Raw genomic sequence first — 26,014 nt, forward strand, 5'->3', positions numbered from 1 at the left:
TATTATCATAATTCTGTTTTTAATAAACATACAGAGGTGTGAAAATTATTAGAATAATCTTAATTTTAAAGGTTTTTTAATAGTTCCTTCACAAATATTAATTGAATTGATGAATATTGGTACATATTACTTTACTGATGTAGGATATATTTACTACTAACAATACCGGAAAGCATTGTTGTACATTGGTATTTTTCTTATTTTACAATTGTTATGGGAATTCAGAAATTATTATATTATGTTGGCGGAATTGGAAACATAAAAAATTATATGCACAAAACAGATGTATACGTTCATTTGAACCTTCACAACAATGTAAACGCAAAGAACAATTTGTTTAAAGCATTTCTTAATTAATTTTTGATGTTTCCAATTCCGCCAACATAATATAATAATTTCTGAATTCCCATAACAATTGTAAAATAAGAAAAATACCAATGTACAACAATGCTTTCCGGCATTGTTAGTAGTAAATATATCCTACATCAGTATAGTAATATTATATACCAATATTCATCAACTCAATGAATATCTGGGAAGAAACTATTAAAAAACCTTTAAAATTAAGATTATTCTAATAATTTTCACACCTCTGTACTCTTATTAATTAGTAATATTAATTATCAGTTAATTAATTGATTAAATGGCGATCTTACTCGTGTTAATTATGTAAGCATGTGCGGCTTACAGCTGTTTCGATGCCACTTGACACCATCCTCAGAGCCTACTAGATCTCGGCGCTATCTCAACTTGGCTGCCTGTTGTGTGGGTGCGTTCGTGTGATGAAGAGTTTTGTCAAATAGTGTGTGTGTTCTGAATTTGATCTGTGTTGAGAATTTGATTAGGGTATGTTTTAGTGTGTCTGTATATTTCATATTGTTCTAGTGTGTTGAGTTTGGAAACATCTGCCTGTCTGTCCAATGTAGAAACTGTCGCAACTATTGCATGTGAGTTTGTATACGCCTGTGTGGTTGTATTTATTTGTTTCTGTTGTCGATACAAAGAACACATTAACCCTTTCTTACCCATAGATACAATGTGGCACTAATTAACATTATAGCATTTATATACTTATGTGTTACATATGAAGGTAAATTTTGCTGGATAACTTCTATTTCAATACATTTTCATCAATATAGTTTTGTTTCAAATGTTGCCACTCCCGTAACTTGGTCTTAATACAGCTATTTGTTTCAACATGGATTGCTTGTAAATTTAATTTGGGTTAGAAAGGGTTAAAGCAATAACCAAAGGACACAATACATCTACATATGCCGAACACATAACTAATTCTAACCACACATACAATAACATAAATACAGACATGGAAATCCTACACATACAACTCAAAAACAAAAAACTCAACACACTAGAACAATATGAAATATACAGACACACCAAAACACACCCTAATCAAATTCTCAACACACAGATCAATTTCAGAACACACACACTATTTGACACAACTCTTCATCACACGAACGCACCCACACAACAGGCAGCGAAGTTGAGATAGCGCCGAGATCTAGTAGGCTCTGAGGATGGTGTCAAGTAGCACTGAAACAGCTGTAAGCCACACATGCTTACACAATTAACACGAGTAAGATCGCCATTTAATCAATCAATTATTTATATGCAAGTGTTAAAAGTATTATACGAAAGATTCAACATGGTATTAGTTATTTGTTCGAAAATATTAGTTATTATTTATAATAATATTACAAAATATATCATAAAGACCAAAGGTAATAAAATTAACTCATATTGTTAGGATCTTTTTATGAGTGAATATTGTCCAATAAATTAATTTATCAGTAATAAATATGAACATATTTATGTATTTATATCTGTATTTATGCTTTTTTATTTTTTATTTCTTTTATACCTGTACCTTATATCTCATATTTATATATAGTACTGGCCAATGTTCGTCGCCGTGCCTAAATTCGTCCTTCATGGTTTTTCCCAACGAGTTAGAAGAGAGATTATAGAGTGGCCATTGCGCCGCCATGTTTGAACAAAAATTGAAAGAGCGTCCGCCATTAAAGTAAGCGCCCAAAACAAAGTGGTTGAGTGTAAGAGAAGCCTTACAGCCTTTACTCTGCCAGGTTAAATAAATCCATTATTATTATTATTATTATTATTATTATTATTATTATTACTATTACTGTTACTATTACTATTATTATTATTATTGTTATTATTATTATTATTATTATTATTGTTATTATTGTTGTTATTGTTGTTATTATTGTTATTATTATTATTATTGTTGTTATTATTGTTGTTATTGTTGTTATTATTATTATTATTATTGTTATTATTATTATTATTATTGTTATTATTGTTGTTATTGTTATTATTATTATTATTGTTGTTATTATTATTATTATTATTATTATTATTGTTATTATTGTTATTATTGTTGTTATTGTTGTTATTATTGTTATTATTATTATTGTTGTTATTATTGTTATTATTATTATTATTGTTATTATTATTATTATTATTATTATTATTATTATTATTATTATTATTATTATTATTATTATAAGTAAGGTTGGAGTCACGAAGCTGTCAAAATTTCGTTTACATAAATCAGTTAGGAGGTTAGGTACAGCTTACAGCAGTAAAAGTTTTGGAAATATTTGAACATTTTTTCCCTCCATTACTGTATCTTATACAATAATTGAGCCGCTCAGCGCAAAAGTGGTGTAAGTCAAAATTGGGTAATGACGTTTAAAGTAAAAATTCTGTAAAATACAGCGCAAAGTAGCAATTAATATGTCCTTCGTGCTATCCACTGACTACTAATAGTTTAAATAAATTCAATTAATTAACTTTAATTTTATGGTGTTTACAATATACCCCAACTTTCTTCAAGGTCTGGCGGTCATAAAATAGCCACCCTCGTAGAATATCTAATTCTACGCAGTTGTATTCGAACCTTTGAAGCTTCGCTGAGGACACATAATCATATTATGTAACATTTTATTTTGTATGTATGTATGTGTGTGTATTTATTCACACTGCAATGGGTATATACCCGGTGGCAGTGGTAACTAATTACACTCAGTAATGACAATAATAAACTTATTAATTAAAATACAATTAATAATTAATACTAACAATAATAATAATAATAATAATAATAATAATAATAATAACAACAACAACAGGGGATATCCTAAATTAAATGAAACGATCACTTAAAATAACATTTGAAATAAATCTAATTTGTATCTTAAAACTAAGTTCGAACTAAAACCCACGAGTATGATATGTTCATATCTGCACAAGTACCTTTCAACATTACACTCATTTCGCTGTCAACTCACTCACTGCACTGGAACTACGACACATTTCACTGATTCTATCCTGATTTCACTAACACTTCAAAAACATTTCACTGTTCAAATACTTTGCACTGCCACTATAAACTATAAAGCTTCACTGACAGGAACACGTTTCACTTACACAGCACACTTCACTAACACAACACACTTCACTGACACAATTGTCGTTTTTGCTGTGTTGTGATTGTGTGTTTTTGAATTACAATTTCAATTATTATTTTTTGTACTTCTGTGGTTGATTGCCTCACGTTGCCCCGTGTTATTTCCTTGACCAATGTTTAGCCTGACATGTTTCCTTGATCTTGAAAGGTAAAATTGCCCATATTTTCCCCTTTTGATAAGATTTATTTCAAATGTATTAGTGTTTCCCTTTGTGGAAGATTCGATCCGGTGCTGTGGATTGAATTCGGCGTAGCTCAGTGGTCAGAGCGCTTGGTACTTAGAACCAAGGACCCAGGTTCGATTCCCGGTGCCGTAGCGAATTTTTCCTTTCAATATTAATTGACAACATTACAGAGATTATTCTGTACGACAAATTAATAAATCCATAATATTTTTGCTTCAATAGCTAAATCTGCCGCATCGTGTGTGTCCTTCAATTATGAATCATTTTACTCAATTGTATTAACAGTTCTGGTTGTTGCAAAATATAGATTTGTTATTGTTTACGTTGGTTCTTCTTTTTGGCCCATGTCGAACAGGGATTTGTGTTTAATCATATTAATATCTCGTCTTCATTAGTGGAGAAATTGCAGAAAGATTTCTGATCTACCGCCATTATGGTATGTATGATGTATAAATCACATGTTATTAAATGATTTAATTCATGAGCTACTGTAATTTTAAAATTGGTTTCTCGGCGATGATCGCCAGGGTTTTGCCTCCAAGGCAAACGTCGACGATGTTCGTCGAGCCCAGCGACGTTCGTTGACGTTCATCGCCGTAAAGAAACTAGGCACATTCAAATCAACGGAACAGAATCCTAGCGAAGATCGCCAGCGATGATCGTCGGCGAAGTTCGCCGTAGCCAAACCGTAGCTTAAAGGTAAGCGTTCACTACATCGTATCGCACTCCTCGTACGAATCGCATGCAACGGATATTTTAAGTGCAGTGCGTTCACTGTAACGGCTCCACCTCATCGCCTCATCGGATTCCCCTATCAGCTGTTTGAAACATGACGTCGTACGATATTGACATTGCTGAAAGCAGAGGAGTTGAGGTTAGGTCTATTAATTATGGCCCGGTTTCTTCAACCTTTGTTAAATAATAACAGTGTATTGTTCAGTGGCGGTTCCTCGGGGGAGGGAAGGGAGGAACGTCCTCCTCACATTTTCTTCTTTTGAAAGTAAATACCAAATAAAATATGTGCCTTGAAATTCGAGGAAGACTCGATAATTTTTAAGTTCACAGCTATAAGAAAAACTCTGTTGATCGAGTTTTAAACGACGCGCGCTCATGTGCTGTAGAAAACTGTGAGAAAGATGCGAGATTGTCTGTGTGGAGGAAAGGCACTCCATTCCTCCTCTACTGCAGTTAACACACATAGACAACAGCGCACTAGCGGCCAGAGAAAGAAGCAGAGTTTTAAAGCAAGTAAATGAACGGAGAGGAAGGAGATCCTCCTCTGAATCAGTCATGGGCGGGAAATAGAAACAGACTGGTCGTGCAGCAAGCTCGCTACCGCTGCCATCTAACGATCTTGCATTCAACCAGACTATAACACATCTAGGAGGAGACACAACAAAAACAGTTTTAACGCAACGCTATGAAAGACACCATATAAACTTTTTTCTAAATTATAAATAAACAATATTATTCATTGCACTTTATATAGGCTACTATTCATGGTTTGAAACTTTCGTAGATATTTGAAAGTTAAAATTCGGGTTTATGTAAAACAAAGAGGAAGTAGTTTTACGTAGTTGGTCCCTGAAATTCACTTCTATTCATTGTTTACTAGACAGAGCAACAGCCAAGTTGTCAGTTTTGTACAAATATATTTGAAAATTAAAGTAGGTACTCTAAACTACATCATTTTTAACATAAAAAATTAATCGGCCACCGGCAGGTTTCAACAATAATAATAGTATGACTTTACAAGAACGGACATTCTTCAAAAGTATGTGATACTGAACTTGTAAAATGTACATGTGGCAACACAGACCACGTGGGTGGGTGCAGTGTTCTCGCTTTCCTCAGATTATTTCCCATTTCCAATTCCGTAAAACGGTTCCGGTTACGAGTTAGTAGCTAGTCTCTTCCAACACGTGTGATGGTGTAGTGTGCTCGAAAAATGCTACGAGGTTGTGAATTTCCTTGTAATTATTAATTTGTGCAATTATTCAGCAATGAATGGAAGTGAAATCATATTATATTTTGGACAATTTAGGAAACTCAGTTTACAAGAACAGATTATTGCTATACAGAAGGGAAGGCCAACCCCAACACTACCTGGTCTTACATGTATGCATGTAGGCTAATTTGTAGCATGTTTCATTCAAGAAGGTGTCATTTCGTGCTGTTAACTTCTTTCCTCCTCTTAAGTAATATCCAGGAGCCGCCACTGGTGTTATTCCATTTGAACTGTAAACTTAACAGTTCAACATTTCTTCAACTACTGTTAGTACTAACAGGCTGTTAAAATCTATGTTAATTTAACTGCCCAATTTCATGCAGTTAAATCATTTAACTCTCTGTTAGCATAGAAGTATCCAATATGGCTGGTGCGTTAGATGCTGAACTTTTATATCTGGATTATTTAGAAAATGATATCCGTGAATACATAAACAGAGCGGATGATTTCTGTGATTTGGCAGACCAGAAGTTCATACAAAGGTATAGGCTATTTTCTGCCAAGCCTCACTTTTCGCTTTCAACTTAGATTCCTTTGTTTGTTTATTCTCATTAATTGGTTTATACTGGGATATTATTTCCAGCAGAAGGTTTCTTTCGAACGAAAAGAAATTAGTCCCACGATTTCTTTTTGTTCCAGTGTTTTCCATTTCAGAACAGCAATACCAATACGCCGCTCCACGCTATTGTGATACAGACGAGGAAAGAAGCAGAAATCAAACCTGAGAGAATAGAAAGCCTTCTATTCTCTCTGAATCAAACAACGGAAACAAGCGAGAATCACAATTGTCAGAGTTCAGAAAACAGAAGTGAGCCTATACTTGGTTATACGTTATGGTTAAACTCTAGAATCTCTGGTCCTAACAGAGAGTTAACAAACAGAATGTTAAAATGTGAAATGTAAAGTCGAAGAAACGCAATATTTTTAACAGCAATTCATACTTTTAACTTCCAGTTAATTAACGCTATGTTAGGTGCATTTTAACAAAGGTTGAAGAAACCGGGCCTGTGACTGTTAGCGAATAAGAATTCGTAATTGCTTCATGCGTCTTAATTGAAGAGGAAGAAACGAAAGAAATATTGGTTACATGATATATTTGCAAGAAACGACTTGATTACTGTAATGGGAACGCCTCAAATTATATAATTCTCCGCAATTTTCTACACACGAAATAAGTTTTCCGTCTGCCATTTTGGCGCGACACTGAACATGGCACACCATAATAGTAACAGTTGACCAATTAAAATTGATTTATTAAAGAAGGCCATGATCGCACGCATCGGAAAAGTTGCCCATCCGAGAAACGTGGTCGGATTTGCCGAGAGGCGATGCGTGCGATACGATGTAGTGAATGCGGTTACATAACAATTACAGCAAAGATAGTCTTTTTCCGATCCGTGCGATTCGTCCGATGCGTGCGATACGATGTAGTGAACGCGGTTACATAACAATTACAGCAAAGATAGTCTTTTTCCGATCCGTGCGATTCGTCCGATGAGTGCGATACGATGTAGTGAACGCGGTTACATAACAATTACAGCAAAGATTGTCTTTTTCCGAACCGTGCGATTCGTCCGATGAGTGCGATACGATGTAGTGAACGCGATTACATAACAATTACAGCAAAGATAGTCTTTTTCCTATCCGTGCGATTCGTCCGATGAGTGCGATACGATGTAGTGAACGCGGTTACATAACAATTACAGCAAAGATTGTCTTTTTCCGATCCGTGCGATTCGTCCGATGAGTGCGATACGATGTAGTGAACGCGGTTACATAACAATTACAGCAAAGATAGTCTTTTTCCGATCCGTGCGATTCGTCCGATGAGTGCGATACGATGTAGTGAACGCGGTTACATAACAATTACAGCAAAGATAGTCTTTTTCCGATCCGTGCGATTCGTCCGATGAGTGCGATACGATGTAGTGAACGCGGTTACATAACAATTACAGCAAAGATTGTCTTTTTCCGAACCGTGCGATTCGTCCGATGAGTGCGATACGATGTAGTGAACGCGATTACATAACAATTACAGCAAAGATAGTCTTTTTCCTATCCGTGCGATTCGTCCGATGAGTGCGATACGATGTAGTGAACGCGGTTACATAACAATTACAGCAAAGATTGTCTTTTTCCGATCCGTGCGATTCGTCCGATGAGTGCGATACGATGTAGTGAACGCGGTTACATAACAATTACAGCAAAGATAGTCTTTTTCCGATCCGTGCGATTCGTCCGATGAGTGCGATACGATGTAGTGAACGCGGTTACATAACAATTACAGCAAAGATAGTCTTTTTCCGATCCGTGCGATTCGTCCGATGCGTGCGATACGATGCAGTGAACGCGGTTACATAACAATTACAGCAAAGATAGTCTTTTTCCGATCCGTGCGATTCGTCCGATGAGTGCGATACGATGTAGTGAACGCGGTTACATAACAATTACAGCAAAGATAGTCTTTTTCCGATCCGTGCGATTCGTCCGATGCGTGCGATACGATGCAGTGAACGCGGTTACATAACAATTACAGCAAAGATAGTCTTTTTCCGATCCGTGCGATTCGTCCGATGCGTGCGATACTATGCAGTGAACGCGGTTACATAACAATTACAGCAAAGATAGTCTTTTTCCGATCCGTGCGATTCGTCCGATGCGTGCGATACGATGCAGTGAACGCGGTTACATAACAATTACAGCAAAGATAGTCTTTTTCCGATCCGTGCGATTCGTCCGATGCGTGCGATACTATGCAGTGAACGCGGTTACATAACAATTACAGCAAAGATTGTCTTTTTCCGATCCGTGCGATTCGTCCGATGCGTGCGATACGATGTAGTGAACGCGGTTACATAACAATTACAGCAAAGATAGTCTTTTTCCGATCCGTGCGATTCGTCCGATGCGTGCGATACGATGTAGTGAACGCGGTTACATAACAATTACAGCAAAGATAGTCTTTTTCCGGTCCGTGTGATTCGTCCGATGTGTGCGATACCGAGGTAGTGAACGCGGTTACATAACAATTACAGCAAAGATAGTCTTTTTCCGGTCCGTGTGATTCGTCCGATGTGTGCGATACCGAGGTAGTGAACGCGGTTACATAACAATTACAGCAAAGATAGTCTTTTTCCGGTCCGTGTGATTCGTCCGATGTGTGCGATACCGAGGTAGTGAACGCGGTTACATAACAATTACAGCAAAGATAGTCTTTTTCCGATCCGTGCGATTCGTCCGATGAGTGCGATACGATGTAGTGAACGCGGTTACATAACAATTACAGCAAAGATAGTCTTTTTCCGGTCCGTGTGATTCGTCCGATGTGTGCGATACCGAGGTAGTGAACGCGGTTACATAACAATTACAGCAAAGATAGTCTTTTTCCGATCCGTGCGATTCGTCCGATGAGTGCGATACGATGTAGTGAACGCGGTTACATAACAATTACAGCAAAGATAGTCTTTTTCCGGTCCGTGTGATTCGTCCGATGTGTGCGATACCGAGGTAGTGAACGCGGTTACATAACAATTACAGCAAAGATAGTCTTTTTCCGATCCGTGCGATTCGTCCGATGCGTGCGATACGATGTAGTGAACGCTTACCTTTACAGTTTCTAGTGTACAATTTCACATGACGACAGAGCGAAATTGATAAAATTTTATCACCAGGGTTTCAATCTTATTGTCGTCACTCTGTTGGCGTGGCAGTCCTGATAACTGATAACCGTTTCCGGAGTCCCATGATTCAAGAAGGGCGTGTTGCGTTCACATGAAGTCATGCAGGATATACGCAGTTAGCTGGTGCTGTTGTAGCCGGAAGTTACGTTGCTAGATTGACTAGTGGCGTCTTTGTGTGTCTTACTTCGTTACCCAGCGTGTGATATTATATCTTCAAACTTGATCAAGTAAGTATTTTGGTGTTTGTTGTTGAGTGTGGTGGAAATTTTGATTCGTTACAAGTAAGTGTGTTAATAACCGATGTTGAATATAAAATAAGGCATGTTACAGCACTTATGTAGCCTAAGTCCTGTAGCCTGTGTTTGTGGAATCAAGGTGTTTTTTAATAGCGGTCTATTTCTAATGTTCATCAGTGGGGGCTAGAATTTTAGTGCTTTTGCCCGTCTGGATAGAAATGTTTTGGTAAAACCGTGGTCTGTCATGACAGACTATTTTTTTAAAGCCATATTTCATTGTTTTTTTTTTTTTCAGAAATGAAAATTAGATAGTCTATACTGAAAGATGGCAGAAAACACAGTTCAAATTTCTAAAATCTCATGGAATATGACAAACTCCGAATTTAAAAGTGGCTAAAAATGGATCATTTCTACGAAAAAAAAAAAATATTACTTTTCACAAACGTAGCATAATTCTGTCGTCGATTTGCAAAAGGGGACATGTCCAAAATAACAAAGTGTTGGAAAATCGCAAAAACTATAACTAAGTTAACACATTAAAATGTTCATATATTTTTTTCTAATTACATCACTATGGATACATACCTTCAGGATCCATGAACATTTTAATTTTTTAAGTCTGTTATGTTTTTTTGCGATTTCCCAACACATTGTTGTTTTGGACGTGTCCCCTTTTGCAAATCGACGACAGAATTGTACTTTCATTGTGTAAGGTTACTTGCCTACCATAAAATGTATTTGCATGTCCTAAAAGTACCATAACACGACACAAATTTGGAAATATGAAACAGAAGAAATTAAATGTTGTCCAAAAATTGCTTAGATTAGGCCTATTTCGTTTATATGACGTTATTCCATTTTCGACCAACGAAGTGTAATGAAATTATTGTGAATTTCAACCAATGACAGTCATACATCGCGATGATTTTTGCATTTTCATTTATCACTAGTCTATCAATTTATCGCATTGTCATTCTTTTGTTTAGTCAGTGTCGACAAGTGTTGCCCCGTAAATCGATGAGCATGAATCCAGTGTACTTTAATAAAGTGCCAAATCCTACTTGCATATTTAGGCTACATCTTCATTAATTTCATGTCCGTTTTATCTAAAGAAAATGACAATCTGGTTATTTGTAATTACTGTATTTTATAATAGTACATTATGCAACGAGCCTATAATGAAGGTAATTAAGAAGTGAGTATGGATATTTATGAAACGAGCGCAAGCGAGTTTCATAATTTTCATACGAGCTTCTTAATTACCATTATAGGCGAGTTTCATACGACTTTTTATGCTCGACCATATTTCTAACTTGATATTATTAATTTTTTTTAGCAATGTCACGTATGTTGTGAGATGTGCGCAGACGCGAAAGTATTGATTTTTTCCGAGGAACAGATGTCCACATTGACCTTGCTAGGCCATAAGAACCTACAGAGATAACATTGAAATTAAATTAGACATTGAAAAACGAGATGACAAATTGAATTTATTTGAATATTATTTACAATAAACGCTAATTATTATAGTAAGAGAACATAACCTTCTGCGACAGTATTGGATTTCCAGCCTCCGTGACTTTTCGCTAATTCTCTTTCGACTGCATATCCGAGAATAATCGATACTTGCGGTTTTATAACGGTAGAAAGCTGACCTGTCATTGGCTGAACAGTTGTAACCTGAGTCGTCATTGGCTGAAAGACCTGACCTTTAATGAGTAGGTGTACTTTAATGACATTCATTAAAGGTGTGCTACCAGGTGTATAATTCTACATTTCGGCATGGTCGAGCATAAAATGTATTAAATTATGATTTCAGCAGATAATGAAAACGTATTTCTGTTATAAGTTAATAACAAGAGAAAAGCGCAGTACATGTAATTAACATTGTTGAATCTGTATTTCGCTTTTCTCAATTGGCATTACTGAATAACATTCAATTTATTTATTGTAGTAATCGATATTCATCTACCGGTACTTCAACTTCAGAATATGTGAATAGGTTAAGTATTCATAAATATACAATTATTAACATTTTGTGAGCAAATTTTAGGGATATAGACTATTACTTACATTTTTTATTTTATTCACGAAAAAGTCTTAATAAATCTCAGACCTCTTGTGACATTACTATAGAACATTTTAAGCACCATTCTACAAAATAGTTTTTTTTATGAATTTTAACTGCTTGTATTTGTCCTTAAGGAACAGTTGACCTAATAAAAAAATAGAAAGGTGGAAAACATTTGTCCTGTGTGATTAACACTTTTACAACTGTGTTAACAGAGTCACAGATTGTTTATGACTAATACCTGACAACAGCAGGGTTGGAACGTCTTAAGCGTCACATAGGTGGGGGGGGGGTAGGCGATACCGACCAGCAACAATCTGCCCATATTCCTAACATTTTCTGTCTTTTCTGCTTTGACAACTTAACTGCTAGTGAATCCAGATATTTCCAAACTCAATTTAACCTAAAAATATTTCTAAAGAAAGAAAATACAAAATAAAAAAAAGAACGTAAACAAAATCTGGTGTTATTATTGTCACAAAACATGTGACCAGTACTTGGAGAACTGTTAAAACAATTGCAATATGACCAAAATAATTTTTTTGTAAATACTTCAGCATTTTAAACATTCTTTGAGCGAGATCGTGCGTATTTGCTTGTTTTCCGCACAGAACCAATACGCGGTAAGTGTGAAATACCACATTCAGTATTCCCAACGTAACACACATAACAATTTCCCTCTTCTTACCGCTTAAGCGCGACATTCATTTTACTGCTTTAGGACTTTAACATATTATTTTAGACACGTTTAACATAGTAATAATTATAAATTGGAAACTTACCACTGCAATTTCACCTAAATTGCAATGTTAATTATTGTTTTTAAATATTTGCAAAAATTAAGTAAAGTCTACTACTCCACGAAACTTATTGCATTCCTGATACAAGTAACATTAAGGAAGCCGTGAAAAAAATCAACAAGATTCCAGATGCGGATGTTATTATTGCAATATGTTATATAAATAATATTGTTAAAATATTAAAATGAAAAATAAATCATTACATAACCTTACCGTTTGTTTTAAGTTCGCATTTATAGACTGGGGAAAAAAAAGACAGACGTATATCACGGCCTGCTGGAGTATAGTAAACACAGAAAACATTTTATAGCAACAATGTTAGAAAGATATTTTGGTTTTTCGAAGTTGCCGTCATTAAACAGAAACCAAGATGGAGATTTCATTGCAACTAATTAGAAATTCGTCTTTCAGATATGTAATAAATGATCTTCGCACAAAATAATGTACGATACACGAGCGGTATGTTTGTTTTCATGTTCTCGGAAATTAAAAAAGCTCAACTACGTTTCGCTATTTCAATCTTTCCCTCGAACATGAAAACGTTAACATACCGCTCTTGTAACGCATATTACTATTATCGTTAGTGAAAAATCATGCATAATATACCACATTATTTTACCAGAGCGTAAAATATTACCATAACAACTAAAACGTCATGACTTCTAGGCTGTTATTTTGTGCTATAGGCCTAAAGTTAATACCATTAAACGATTTGCCGTGCTATAATATTTAGTAACAGGCCTACATAATTGTTGTCATAGCAACGTCTTTGTTCATAGACCATGATATCTCCTCATCATTATAAATCTGATGTTATTTCTTTATTAATTGTTTTATAAGGCTGTTGAACAAAAAATAACATATGAAAAATATTTATAATGTTAATCAGATTACGAAACAAGCGATGCTCATTCCCTAAAAATTGATTCGCTACGAGAAATCCCTAAAATTGTTCCTAACCTCGTATATGTGTAACATAACGCACAAAATACCGCATCGCACTGGTTGACAGTAACTAAAAAAAATAGTTCGTAGGCTGTAAGTAGGCCTAGGCTACAGTGTGACGAAAATAAAGCTACATTTAATTCAGGTTCATAAAGTTTGATTTCATTCCTTTCAGGTGACGTTTAATAATACATTGTGCAACGAGCCTATAATGGTAGTAATTAAGACGCGAGTATGTTTGTTTATGAAACGAGCGCAAGCGAGTTTCATAATTTTCATACGAGCTCTTAATTACCATTACAGGCAAGTTTCATACGACTTTTTATGCTCGACCATATTTCTAACTTGAAATTATTCATAATTATTCATGTTATGGTTATGTAAGTGAGGAGCGGAACTGACCTGAATTGTGAGATGTGCGCAGACACGAAAGTATTGATTTTTTCTGAGGCACGAATGTCATTGACCTTGATATAATCTAGAGAATAACACGAACATTAGTCTTGATATAACCTGGAAATTGATTTAGAATTGAAAAACGAGATGACAAATTGAATTTATTTGAATATTATTTACAATTAACGCTAATTATTATAGTAACAGAACATAACCTTCTGCGACAGTATTGGATTTCCAGTCTCCGTGACTTTTCTCTAATTGTCTTTCGATTGCATATCCGAGAATAACCGATACTTGCGGTTTTATAATGGTACAATGGTGATTTCTCATTGGCTGAACAACTGAATTATAATGAATAAGTGTACTTTAATGAGATGCATTAAAGGGCTACTACCAGGTGTATAATTACTACATTTCGGCATGGTCGAGCATAAAATAGTTAGGTAGTGTTTCATGTTTCATTATTGTTGTACTAATGCTCTACATGAAACCTATAATCCCACTCATTCATTATAGTTCCTATAAAACAGATGAAGTACCTGTTAACAGAAGAAGGTCACTAGTGATTTCTGAATAGTATTTGAAGGTTTCACTGCTGTTCTTGCTTTCTGGTGTGCAGGATGGCAAAACCCAAACCTATCCCCGTCCTCAAACAGCGGGTGAAGACCCTGGAGGGACAGGTTCGACTGCTGCTTCCTCTAATAGAGGAGGTGAGGGTCCTCAAGGAGAGGTTGGACTCGCGGTCCCTGCATGGCCTGGAGGCAAGGAAGGAAGAGGAAAATGTAGAAGGCAGCAACGACCTTAAGGAGCTGAAAGAGAAATTGAAGCAGAAAGACAGGGAATTGAGACAGACGCAAGCTGAACTGGAAAAGCTGAAAGAAGAATCAGAAAGGGTAAGAGTTCCACTGTTGCCATATTTACAGTTACTGTGAACACCTTGGATTGGGTCACGGTTAAGGCTTTATTCCACAGAACTACGGTATTTGCTTGTGCCAAGCATTCATAAAATGGATGACGAGGGGAATTTGTAGCCATGTATAAAACGTGAAGATAGAATTAGAAATGTCGTGTTGTTTAGTGCAATACATTCAGTAGTTGGTTGTGAGTTATTCTGTTTCTCATCGTACTGCCACCTTACTGACTGGGCTACGTCTGAACCTGATTCCTTTGTGGTTACAGAAGGAAGTAGAACTGAGGCAGCTGAAGCAGAAATTTGAAGAACACCAGTTACGGCTCCAGCAGGAAGAAGTAAGTGATGAGCTGTTGCTATGGTTACACATAAAGTAATTGGACAGTTGAGGGTACATTAAAGGTTGAACCCTAGGTATGAAATAGTACATTATGCAACGAGCCTATAAGCTTAATGATAGTAATTAAGAATCGAGTATGGATATTTATGAAACGAGCGCAAGCGAGTTTCATAATTTTCATACGAGCTTCTTAATTACCATTATGGGCGAGTTTCATACGACTTTTTATGCTCGACCATATTTCTAACTTGAAATTACCGGTATTCAGATGTATACATTTTATTTGTAACTGACAAGATCGGAAGTGACCTTGTTCTAGGTCGTGAATTCTGAGATGTGCGCAGACGCGAAAGTATTGATTTTTTCCGAGGAACAATAATGTCATTGACCTTGACGTAGTCCCGTTAAACTTGATAATATTATAATATTATAATCTTGATTATTGAATTCGACATTGAAAAACGAGATGACAAATTGAATTTATTTGAATATTATTTACAATTAACGCTAATTATTATAGTAACAGAACATAACCTTCTGCGACAGTATTGGATTTCCAGCCTCCGTGACTTTTCGCTAATTCTCTTTCGATTGCATATCCGAGAATAATCGATACTTGCGGTTTTATAATGGTACAAAGCTGACTTGTCATTGGCTGAACACATGTAAGCTGAGTTATCATTGGCTGAAGACCTGTACTTTAATGAGTAGGTGTACTTTAATGACATGCATTAAAGGACTGCTACCGGGTGTATAATTAGTACATTTCGGCATGGTCTAGCATAAAACTTCATAATAGACTGGCACGAAGGCGAGTTCAAAATGGACACCTAATTAAAAGATAAGTATGAGTACTCCATTATATCTTTGATGGGCGATATCTATGTCTGGTAAAAAGAGTAGAGTCCACACCTGTGGAGTAACAGTCAGCGCGTCTGGCCGCGAAACCAGGTGGCCCGGGTTCGATTCCCGGTCGGGGCAAGTTACCTGGTTGAGGTTTTTTCCGGGGTTTTCCCTCAATCCAATATGAGCAAATGCTGGGTAACTTTCGGTGTTGGACCCCGGACTCATTTCACCGGCAATATCACCTTCATCTCATTCAGACGCTAAATAACCTCAGATGTTGATAAAGCGTCGTAAAATAACCTACTAAAATAAAAAAAAAGAGTAGAAGTCAAAACCTGCTGTAGAACGCCGCATTCTCTGATGCACATAACAGTATCTTCAAAATCATGTACGATGGTAAACAGTTTTTTTTCTCTCCTGTAAAATAAGATTTTTTGACTTGTACTCTTATGATCGCCCATCGAAGATATAGTCTATCACTATGTCGTGACTATAAGAGTACTGCCAATATCTGAGAAACGAAAAGGACGATAGCTAATTCACAGGAGGCCGAGGACTGTGACAAGGTCAGAGGAGAAAAGAGGACATTGCTATCCCATTTACCTGCATTGAAGTTGTAATGAAAGAATACTTACTTACTGGCTTTTAAGGAACCCGTAGGTTCATTGCCGCCCTCACATAAGCCCGCCATTGGTCCCTATCCTGAGCAAGATTAATCCAGTCTCTATCATCATACCCCACCTCTCTCAAATCCATTTTAATATTATCCTCCCATCTACGTCTCTGCCTCCCTAAAGGTCATTTTCCCTCCGCTATCCCAACTAACACTCTATATGCATTTCTGGATTCGCCCATACGTGCTACATGCCCTGCCCATCTCAAACGTCTGGATTTAATGTTCCTAATTATGTCAGGTGAAGAATACAATGCGTGCAGTTCTGCGTTGTGTAACTTTCTCCATTCTCCTGTAACTTCATCCCGCTTAGCCCGAAATATTTTCCTAAGCACCTTATTCTCAAACACCCTTAACCTATGTTCCTCTCTCAGAGTGAGAGTCCAAGTTTCACAACCATACAGAAGAACCGGTAATATAACTGTTTTATAAATTCTAACTTTCAGGTTTTTGGACAACAGACTGGATGACAAAAGCTTCTCAACCGAATAATAACACGCATTTCCCATATTTATGCTGCGTTTAATTTCCTCCCGAGTATCATTTATATTTGTTACTGTTGCTCTAAGATATTTGAATTTTTCCACCTCTTCGAAGGATAAATCTCCAATAATGTAATGAATGAATACGCATGAAAATAGAAATTGAATGTTTTAGTAAACCAATAAGGGATAGCTGAGCTGTAATATTGGCTCTGCGTCATAGGACATAACAGTTTCTGAATTTTCATTTGAGGATCATCGATAATGAAAAATGTTCTGAGTCCTAGGAAATGAATTGTATATAACAATGTACTTGGTAAAATATCCAGCCTGCTATGGGAGAGTAGATGAGCCATGCCCCTTTCTTTTCTCTCTAATAATGAAATCTGGATTACATACTGGGAGGGCAAGTCTAGATCAGTGGTTCTCAAAGTATGGGTCGCGACGCCTTGGGTTGTTATGTAAAGAGCAGAGGGATGGATTATAAAATAAAACAACAATGCCTTATTAACATACATTTATGTTGTACTTAGCAACACAAACAGTGTTGAATATAACAGTAGAAAAATGTTTCAATAGTTATAAATTAAAAAATAATAAAAGCAATAGAAGTGCCGGTTTTCAGATAGAAACTTTTCAAATCTGTACTCTGTATTCGATACACACACAGTGATATAGTTTACTAGTTCAACCAGATTTCTCACTTTTGTTTTGATGGCAGCGATAGATAACAAACTTATTTAGCATAAATACAAGGTTGCAAATACTAATTACCAAGAATTTACTAGCTTCTTTTGCAGTGGCGGCTCGTGATAAAATATTATGTGTGTTCACAATTTTGTGTTCCAAAATCGAAGAGAATTTGAAATCGTACGTTTTTAGCCTAGTATGAAATGTCATGATTCCAATGTTTCACTGTCGAAAAAACCGTATATAAATTCAAAACAACAACAACATAATAATAATAATAATAATAATAATAATAATAATAATAATAATAATAATAATAATGAAACCTAGTCTTTTTATTTCCAATTTTTCCTGGAAAGCCAGTTTACCCAGTTATTTACTCTTCAAAATTACTTGAACAGAGTTCATTGTTTACGTCTGTTAAAAATTAATACATAAAACAATTTTAAAAAGCGTGTGTTCAGTAATATATTTTGATTCACAACACACTGATACACTATAGCCTATACCAGTACTGTAATCCCATTCGCATAGATTGATTACTATAAATACATGCCAGTAAATATTATTCTTAAATAATATACACCACCATACAGATATTTAAATTCATACCACCATCACATTCAGCCAGCACGTGTTTGAGAGCCAAACTATGCTATATGCCGAAACTGAAGTATAGTAATTCACAAACTACACTCTCGTAGCAGCACTGTACACACATCGACATAAAGTAAACGTTCCGCCAGTGAGATGCTGACACCTGCAGGCTAAAATACAGACTTTCCTCCTCGATATATAGCACGTAAACGATGGCCATCGATGCACCTGCCATCTGTAGGATAGATTCACTGTTCACGTAATGCTTTGTGCTCTTGACGAGTCATAAGCAGCCAGCGAAAGACAATTTTCTCCCGCGCATGCGTGAAATTTCTGTAACCTTCTTGAAAAGAGCACGGCTTGTACGTGAACGGATGTTGCCAAGTTTACATAAGAAGTTTATGCAAGATGCGGGTCGGTGGATCGGTGTCGGTTAGAGTTCCCGGGTAGCTCAGTGGTAGAGCGTTGGTACGTTAAACCAAAGGTCCCGGGTTCGATACCCGGCTCCGGAACAATTTTTCCCTCGAAATTATTCAAATCAACTTTACAGGGAGTTATACCTGAAATCTTGATTTGCATAATACACGTCACTGTTCGTTAACAGAAAACCACAATTTAAGTCACACGGAGTTAGTGTGCACTCGAAGTTGGTTGTTTGACGGTTGTCAGCCCACTTTGAGGTCTGTGGATATAGAGGGAAAAATTGGATCGATGTCGGTTAGAGTTCCCGGGTAGCTCAGTGGTAGAGCGTTGGTACGTTAAACCAAAGGTCCCGGGTTCGATACCCGGCTCCGGAACAATTTTTCCCTCGAAATTATTCAAGATGCGGGAAGTTTAAAATACTCGATCCTGATATTATACATCCCCACTTCGTCAATACGGTATTAAATAATAAAACTAGTCATGCATTAATGGAAACAAGGTGTTCACGTGATCTTGTGCTCTTATTGACGCACCGCCACTGTTCTTTTGCAAGTCCGAGATATTCTTCCATTCCTTTGATGCAAAACTGGTCGGTGCTCTGGGAAAGAAAAAATTGCCTACATGTAGTTTCACAATTCCATCATTCATTCGTCATGTTCTGTCGAAGGGCAGGCCTTTGACTGCAAGTCCAGTGTTCTGCAATCCTTCCTTTTTCACTCGATATCTTCTTCTACCACGAACTGTCCAGTTCACCATTTATTCCAGTGCATCCTTCAGTAGGCACGATGAGAGGTTTTATTTCAAAGCCTCTATCCAAACATTATACGTTGGTAGCTGTTGTCTCATTTCCTGATGCTGTATGCCGGCCATCAGCTTGATTCCTTCATGAAACCTGTTGCTTCAAGTCAGACTATCACCTAACTAGCTGAGCTTTCTCTAATCCAGAATTGTTTATATTACAGAGTTACCAGGATCAGCTGAGGAACCTGAGACAAGAACTGGAGGCTGGGCGGGAGATGAGGCGCCAGCTGGAAGAAGTAAGTGTGAGCTGTTACCATGGTTACAGTTACGAGGGGGTTTACTGCATGTATTTATCATGAAAATTTCAAATAGACTACTTAACGGCTTCATTTTCTGCGCAATGAAATTGTTTTGAAAGTTTCTTGTAACATTCATAGTTCAACATGAATGAGACAAATTTGTGAAAAATGCTCAAATATAGCCTACATCATACATGATACATTCAATGAAGAAACAATAGTAACTTATCGGCAATAGACATAATTATATGATGAATATGGTAACTTAAATAATTGATAGACTTGAATGATTCAGTTCCTGTTTGAATCTAAATTAAATCAATTTAAAGACATTGTTACGTAAACACCGTTCAAGTTAGCATTTTCATGAGCAAAATGTTAATGTTGAAGAGGGAACTATTCTATTACTGATAGATTTGGCTAGAAATGTTTCAATTAAATATAAAGACGAAGTTCAATCAGCATACTGCAACCAAGAGCAAGTAGTTATGTCTACTGTCACTACTACTGCCATCAGCTTCACTCAGCCTAGTGAACTGTCACCTAGCTGACTGAGCTTCCTCTGACCAGATTGTTTTGTCTGCTGCAGAAGCTCAGAGCTGCGGCTGAGGTCGGGCCCAACCTGCAGCAGAAGGACAGCCAAGGCAGGACTGAGCTACACCGGGCAGCGGAGCGGGGGGACACACACAGGGTGCAGCTGCTCCTGGATGCAGGCAGCCAGGTGAACGCCGTGGATCGTGATGGCCGCACGCCCTTGTGGCTGGCTGCAGAGCAAGGCCGCCAGGATGCGTGCAGGGCGCTGCTGGCTGCCGGGGCGCGGCTGGATTTGAAGTCACGACCATCTGGCTGGACTGCTCTGCATGTGGCTGCACTCAGTGGGCACCGTGCAGTGTGTGAGCTGCTGCTGGCAGCTGGGGCGCGGCCCAACGAGCGTGATGATGAACACCAGTGTACCGCACTCCACTGTGCAGCATATTGTGGCCACGCCCCAGTGGTGCAGCTGCTGTTGCAGCATGGCGCTGAGCGGGGGGCGAGGGATAAGAAGGGACAGACGGCCCTGGACCTGGCGCGTCAGTGGGGGCACACAGAAGTGGCGGCCATGCTGCAGGGCTGAGCAGGCGCAGTGCTGCCAACACGACAGCAATACCATTATACCGCAGTAACCAGCGGGAATGTGTTGTTTTGGCATCAGTGTTTGCGTATAATGCTGTTATTTCATTCTTGGAATGTAGGTTTTCACTACTTCATTGCTCTAGGCTGTCGTTACTCCCGTGTTGTGTCAATAATTCGTTACTCCCGTGTTGTGTCAATAATGAATAGTTCATAAGCTTGCACCTTGACATGTCACTGACACTTTGTCAGTATTATTACTATTATTATTATTATTATTATTATTATTATTATTATTATTATTATGCCTATTATTACTTACTTACTTACTTACAAATGGCTTTTAAGGAATCCGAAGGTTCATAGCCGCCCTCACATAAGCCCGCCAGCGGTACCTATCCTGTGCAAGATTAATCCAGTCTCTATCATCATACCCCACCTCCCTCAAACCCATTTTAATATTATCCTCCCATCTACGTCTCGGCCTCCCCAAAGATCTTTTTCCCTCCGGTCTCCCAACTAACACTCTATATGCATTTCTGGATTCGCCCATACATGCTACATGCCCTGCCCATCTGAAACGTCTGGATTTAATGTTCCTAATTATGTCAGGTGAAGAATACAATGCGTGCAGTTCTGTGTTGTGTAACTTTCTCCATTCTCCTGTAACTTCATCCCGCTTAGCCCCAAATATTTTCCTAAGCACCTTATTCTCAAACACCCTTAATCTCTGTTCCTCTCTCAGAGTGAGAGTCCAAGTTTCACAACCAAACAGAGAACCGGTAATATAACTGTTTTATAAATTCTAACTTTCAGATTTTTGGACAGCAGACTGGATGATAAGAGCTTCTCAACCGAATAATAACAGGCATTTCCCATATTTGTTCTGCGTTTAATTTCCTCCCGAGTGTCATTTATATTTGTTACTGTTGCTCCAAGATATTTGAATTTTTCCATTTCGTACAATATTATTACTATTATTATTATTATTATTATTATTAGGCCCATTATTAGTCTATTATTACTATTATTATTATTATTATTATTATTATTATTATTATTATTATTATTATTACCATCTTCAAATCTCTATTGTGTTTATAATAAAATTATTGTTCAAATTGCTGTACACAGTATACCTATTCAAATAAAAATATGAAAAAAATTGTTTATGTTGGTATCACTGCTCGTGTAAAATATATAGGATTGTTGTTATTGTGTGATTGTGATACGCCACTGATCTTCGGCATCTCAACTAGACTATTTCGAGTACAGTAAGTAGGCTATGTCGACTCACACTGTCTGATGATATTGATACGCCACTGACTGCCGCTGGTGTTCCTGCTGCTCACATGCACAGAAATCCTACTGCCATTTTTATGTCTATATTTATTCGCAATAGCGATCAGAAGAAAAGCATTTCCGTTGGCATCACTGTTCCTGCACGAACTCGACAGTCCGTCCCAGGAATCTGTGAAGTAACTTGGCGCATACTGGGGCGGAGTCTATCTGTGCCGGAGCGTATTGCGGGCTGCATCAGCTCGAGTCCGCTAAGGGGTAAAATACTCGTGGTAGAAGAGTTCAGATAGAAATTATTCCCTCCTGCAAGCGATTGCTCGCTTCGTTCAAGCAATGCCTCCCCCCAGAGCAGTCACTGACCCTAGCCCTCCCACATACCACTTGCGCAGAAGTCTTGTTTCGTCTTTCTACTCCACAGATTCCTGTGACAGACCGTAGAAACGTATCTTAATTACGTCGGTAGAATACGCCACTGATAACTTGAAAAAACTGAAGCAGGATTTACCGCCATGTACTTTCTGTCCGCCATATTCTAAAAGAGCTAAGTTTGAAGTTAAACAGCATTTATAGACTATCACAGAATATGCAAAGAACAAAACTTGCCAACAAAATAGTCCTATCAGTAAGCCTATCAGTGTATATACTTCGCTCGGAAACATGACTGCCTTCCCTCATACCCTTCACCAGTTAACTGCAGGCACGCGCAAGGGATAAACCCTTGGCCGAGTTGCCAAATCTTGTAGTCATTGTGATTTGCGAACGTTTTTTCAAACTGTGTTCCGTGAAACCGCGATTTTCAGCGAGACTCTATTATCAACAGTAATCTCACTAGACGTTTTGATTTTATCGATAAATCAGCGAGTGGAACACGAGCAGAATTAAGTAGAGAAAATCAAAACTCGAGTGGGATTTAATTGACTATTACACGATTAGAAGAAAGTATATAAAGATTAGAAGTAACGAAGTACTCCAATACAATAAAATATTAATTGAATTAAGAAAATACAACTGTCTTCAAATATATTATTGTACCATCTCAACACTACAAATATTACGCTAGATGCATGCTAGATGGCAGTAGTGAGCAATGCCTTCTTGTCGATCTATTATACACGATGGCAATGTTACTAGTCAAGAAGGCTTTGTTGATTGAGTTTCATTTTTATTAAAATGCAACATTTCACTTCAATTATCCGAATCCCAGTAATCAACGTCACTTGACAGATGATTTTCAGTAAATCTTAATATTAAACAATCTCTGATACGTGACTATCCATAATATCATATAGCAGAAGCTGTAACATAACCTAACTAATATACACAAGTGTTAGAAAAGTTTTAATTAACGACGATGATATAAAAAATAAACATGACTAATTTTAAAAGGAATAATTATTGAATGTACAATTTTCAAATTTGAATGTGGTTGGTGGTTCAATTGATGTTATATTGGACGTGTGCGTAATAGAAGTGGAACTCGTTGATTTAGGCCTACATGGTGTATTCAACTTATTCAGAATTTCCGAATGGTGCTCTTCATTTATTTGTAAATCGGATTTCAGAAGATGCATAGGTATGATCAGTGATTTTTTATTAATTCTTGTTCTTGAATGCCAATGCGAGTCATATTTGAAACTGCTGTGCATCGACTGGAGTGGTTTGTAATTATATATATATATATATATATATATATATATATATTTTTTTTTTTTTGACGTCCAGATCAGCGCAGTTTCAAATGTTGGCAAACAAAGAAACAAATGCCAGGGACGCGATAAAATTAAACAATGCTAGGGACGCGATAAAATTAAACAAATGCTAGGGACGCGATAAAATTGTGCGATAAGCAGCCATGATTGGTTGAAATACGTCCTTTCGTACCGTTTTATTGGTCAAAAGTAGTATGACGTAGTAAGAGTGTAATAGTCTTTGTAAATATCCCTTAATTTATAATTACTGAAACAAAATTGGTATAAAAATGAACAAACTTATTTTAAAAACACTTTATACTTATATTTTCACTAACATGTTTTGCCTAAATAAATAAAGAAATGCAGAATGATATAATATGCGTTAAATTCTCATGTTATTGAAGTTCTAGAATTTTATACTTAATGAAGGATGTTGCGCTGGTAAAATTTTCTGAAACTGTGATCATTGAATAGCAATAATTTTATAGTACTAGAGAGTAAAATTAGTTTTTATCCGCTTCACCTTGGGTGATAATTTCCACGAGCGCATAAAATCTGTTTACTCCAGTGTGCTATACAATATTTTATTCATTACTGGAATGTAAATTTAATTTTAAATTGTAGGTCTTTTCTTTGTAATGTTTTGTTGGCGAAGAAGTTCATATATATTCATTTTACTATAACTAATATGTTGGTTGCCATGTAGAGAGTGATTTAAAAACATTTAATTCACTGTTGTAAGTTAGAAAACTTTTAAGCACTGCTGTGAATAATGTCATTAATTAGGTTGCTAAGGACGGTGAAATAAAGACCAGTTTAGATACCAGTCATGGATAAATGTATTCCTTTTACATTATTATTTCATAACACGAAAATCATATTAAAGCACAAAAGAATATATTTGTTTCTCTGCCAGTTTAGTTGCTGATTCGATGCAAATTTTCTGTAGGCCTAAGGAACGTTATGAGATACGAAATATGATTGAATTAATTAAGGGGGCATGTACACTTTTTATACCTTAAATTTCTGTTATGTAAAATATAGGCCTATTATAAAATTTAAATTTCTACACCAACTATTTCTACACCAACAGGTAAAACAACCTGTGTTATGTAGTTTTTTTAGTTATTTAACGACACTATATCAATTACTAGGTTATTTAGTGTCGATGGGATGTGTCGATGGGATTGGTGATAGCAAAATTGTATTTGGGGAGATGAGGCCGAGGATTGTCTATAGAATATCTGACATTCGCCTTACTGTTGAGAAAAACCTCGGGAAAAACCCCAATCAGATAAATCAACCAAAGCGGGAACTGAATCCACGCCTGAGTACAACTCAGCCAACTGAGCTACTCTAGTGGCTCTGTATTAGTTCTGAAGTTATGATTTTTAATGTTGTTGTTGTTTTCTAATGCCAGGCGTTTGACAATAAAGTCATTTGACCTCTTGCACTCCAATATTTTTCAAAGATATTATCATGACCAGCCATTGAAGCACAGATTTTGAGGTGTTCCGAATCCATTTCCTGGTTGATTTTTAATGTAAAGTGCGGCATTGGCTATAATAGCTGTTAAGTGGAAAACGGCATGAGCTTTTTTTTCTTCTTCACAAACTATATTCCTTAAAAACTCTTTTCCTGGTAATTCCGAATGTGCTGGATATAATCGAATGAAATTTTTTCTGCATTCTTAAATATAATGTACAAAGCAGCAGTGGCGGCTCCTGCATATTTCTTAAGAGGAGGAAAGAAGTTAACAGCACGAAATGACACCTTCTTGAATGAAACATGCTACAAATTAGCCTACATGCGTACATGTAAGACCAGGTAGTGTTGGGGTTGGCCTTCCCTTCTGTATAGCAATAATCTGTTCTTGTAAACTGAGTTTCCTAAATTGTCTAAAATATATTATGATTTCACTTCCATTCATTGTTGAATAATTGCGCAAATTAACAATTAAAAGGAAATTCACAACCTCGTAGCATTTTTCGAGCACACTACACCATCACACGTGTTGGAAGAGACTAGCTACTAACTCGTAACCGGAACCGTTTTACGGAAATGGAAATGGG

At 36.8% G+C, this 26,014-nt stretch overlaps 1 protein-coding gene across 1 annotated transcript; it reads left to right on the forward strand.

Annotated features, from left to right (window-relative positions):
* The first annotated feature begins 9,635 nt into the window (after window positions 1-9,635).
* On the forward strand, window positions 9,636-23,037 carry LOC138713416 (ankyrin repeat and SAM domain-containing protein 3-like). The gene is made up of 5 exons (XM_069845506.1): window positions 9,636-9,671; window positions 14,461-14,734; window positions 15,021-15,089; window positions 19,765-19,839; window positions 20,432-23,037. Exons 2-5 carry the CDS (start codon window positions 14,462-14,464, stop codon window positions 20,954-20,956), a joined length of 942 nt encoding a protein of 313 aa, XP_069701607.1. The 5' UTR covers window positions 9,636-9,671; window position 14,461; the 3' UTR covers window positions 20,957-23,037.
* Window positions 23,038-26,014: the final 2,977 nt, after the last annotated feature.

This window comes from Periplaneta americana, chromosome 2, assembly GCF_040183065.1.
Source record: "Periplaneta americana isolate PAMFEO1 chromosome 2, P.americana_PAMFEO1_priV1, whole genome shotgun sequence".
Lineage (NCBI taxonomy): Eukaryota > Metazoa > Arthropoda > Insecta > Blattodea > Blattidae > Periplaneta > Periplaneta americana.

Bases quoted from the DNA above. Each gene is read 5' to 3' on its own strand.
- LOC138713416 (XM_069845506.1), top strand. From the start codon at position 14,462: ATGGCAAAACCCAAACCTATCCCCGTCCTCAAACAGCGGGTGAAGACC. The intron at 14,735-15,020 runs GTAAGAGTTCCA...TTGTGGTTACAG, and splicing joins TGAAAGAAGAATCAGAAAGG to AAGGAAGTAGAACTGAGGCA. The intron at 15,090-19,764 runs GTAAGTGATGAG...TTTATATTACAG, and splicing joins TACGGCTCCAGCAGGAAGAA to AGTTACCAGGATCAGCTGAG.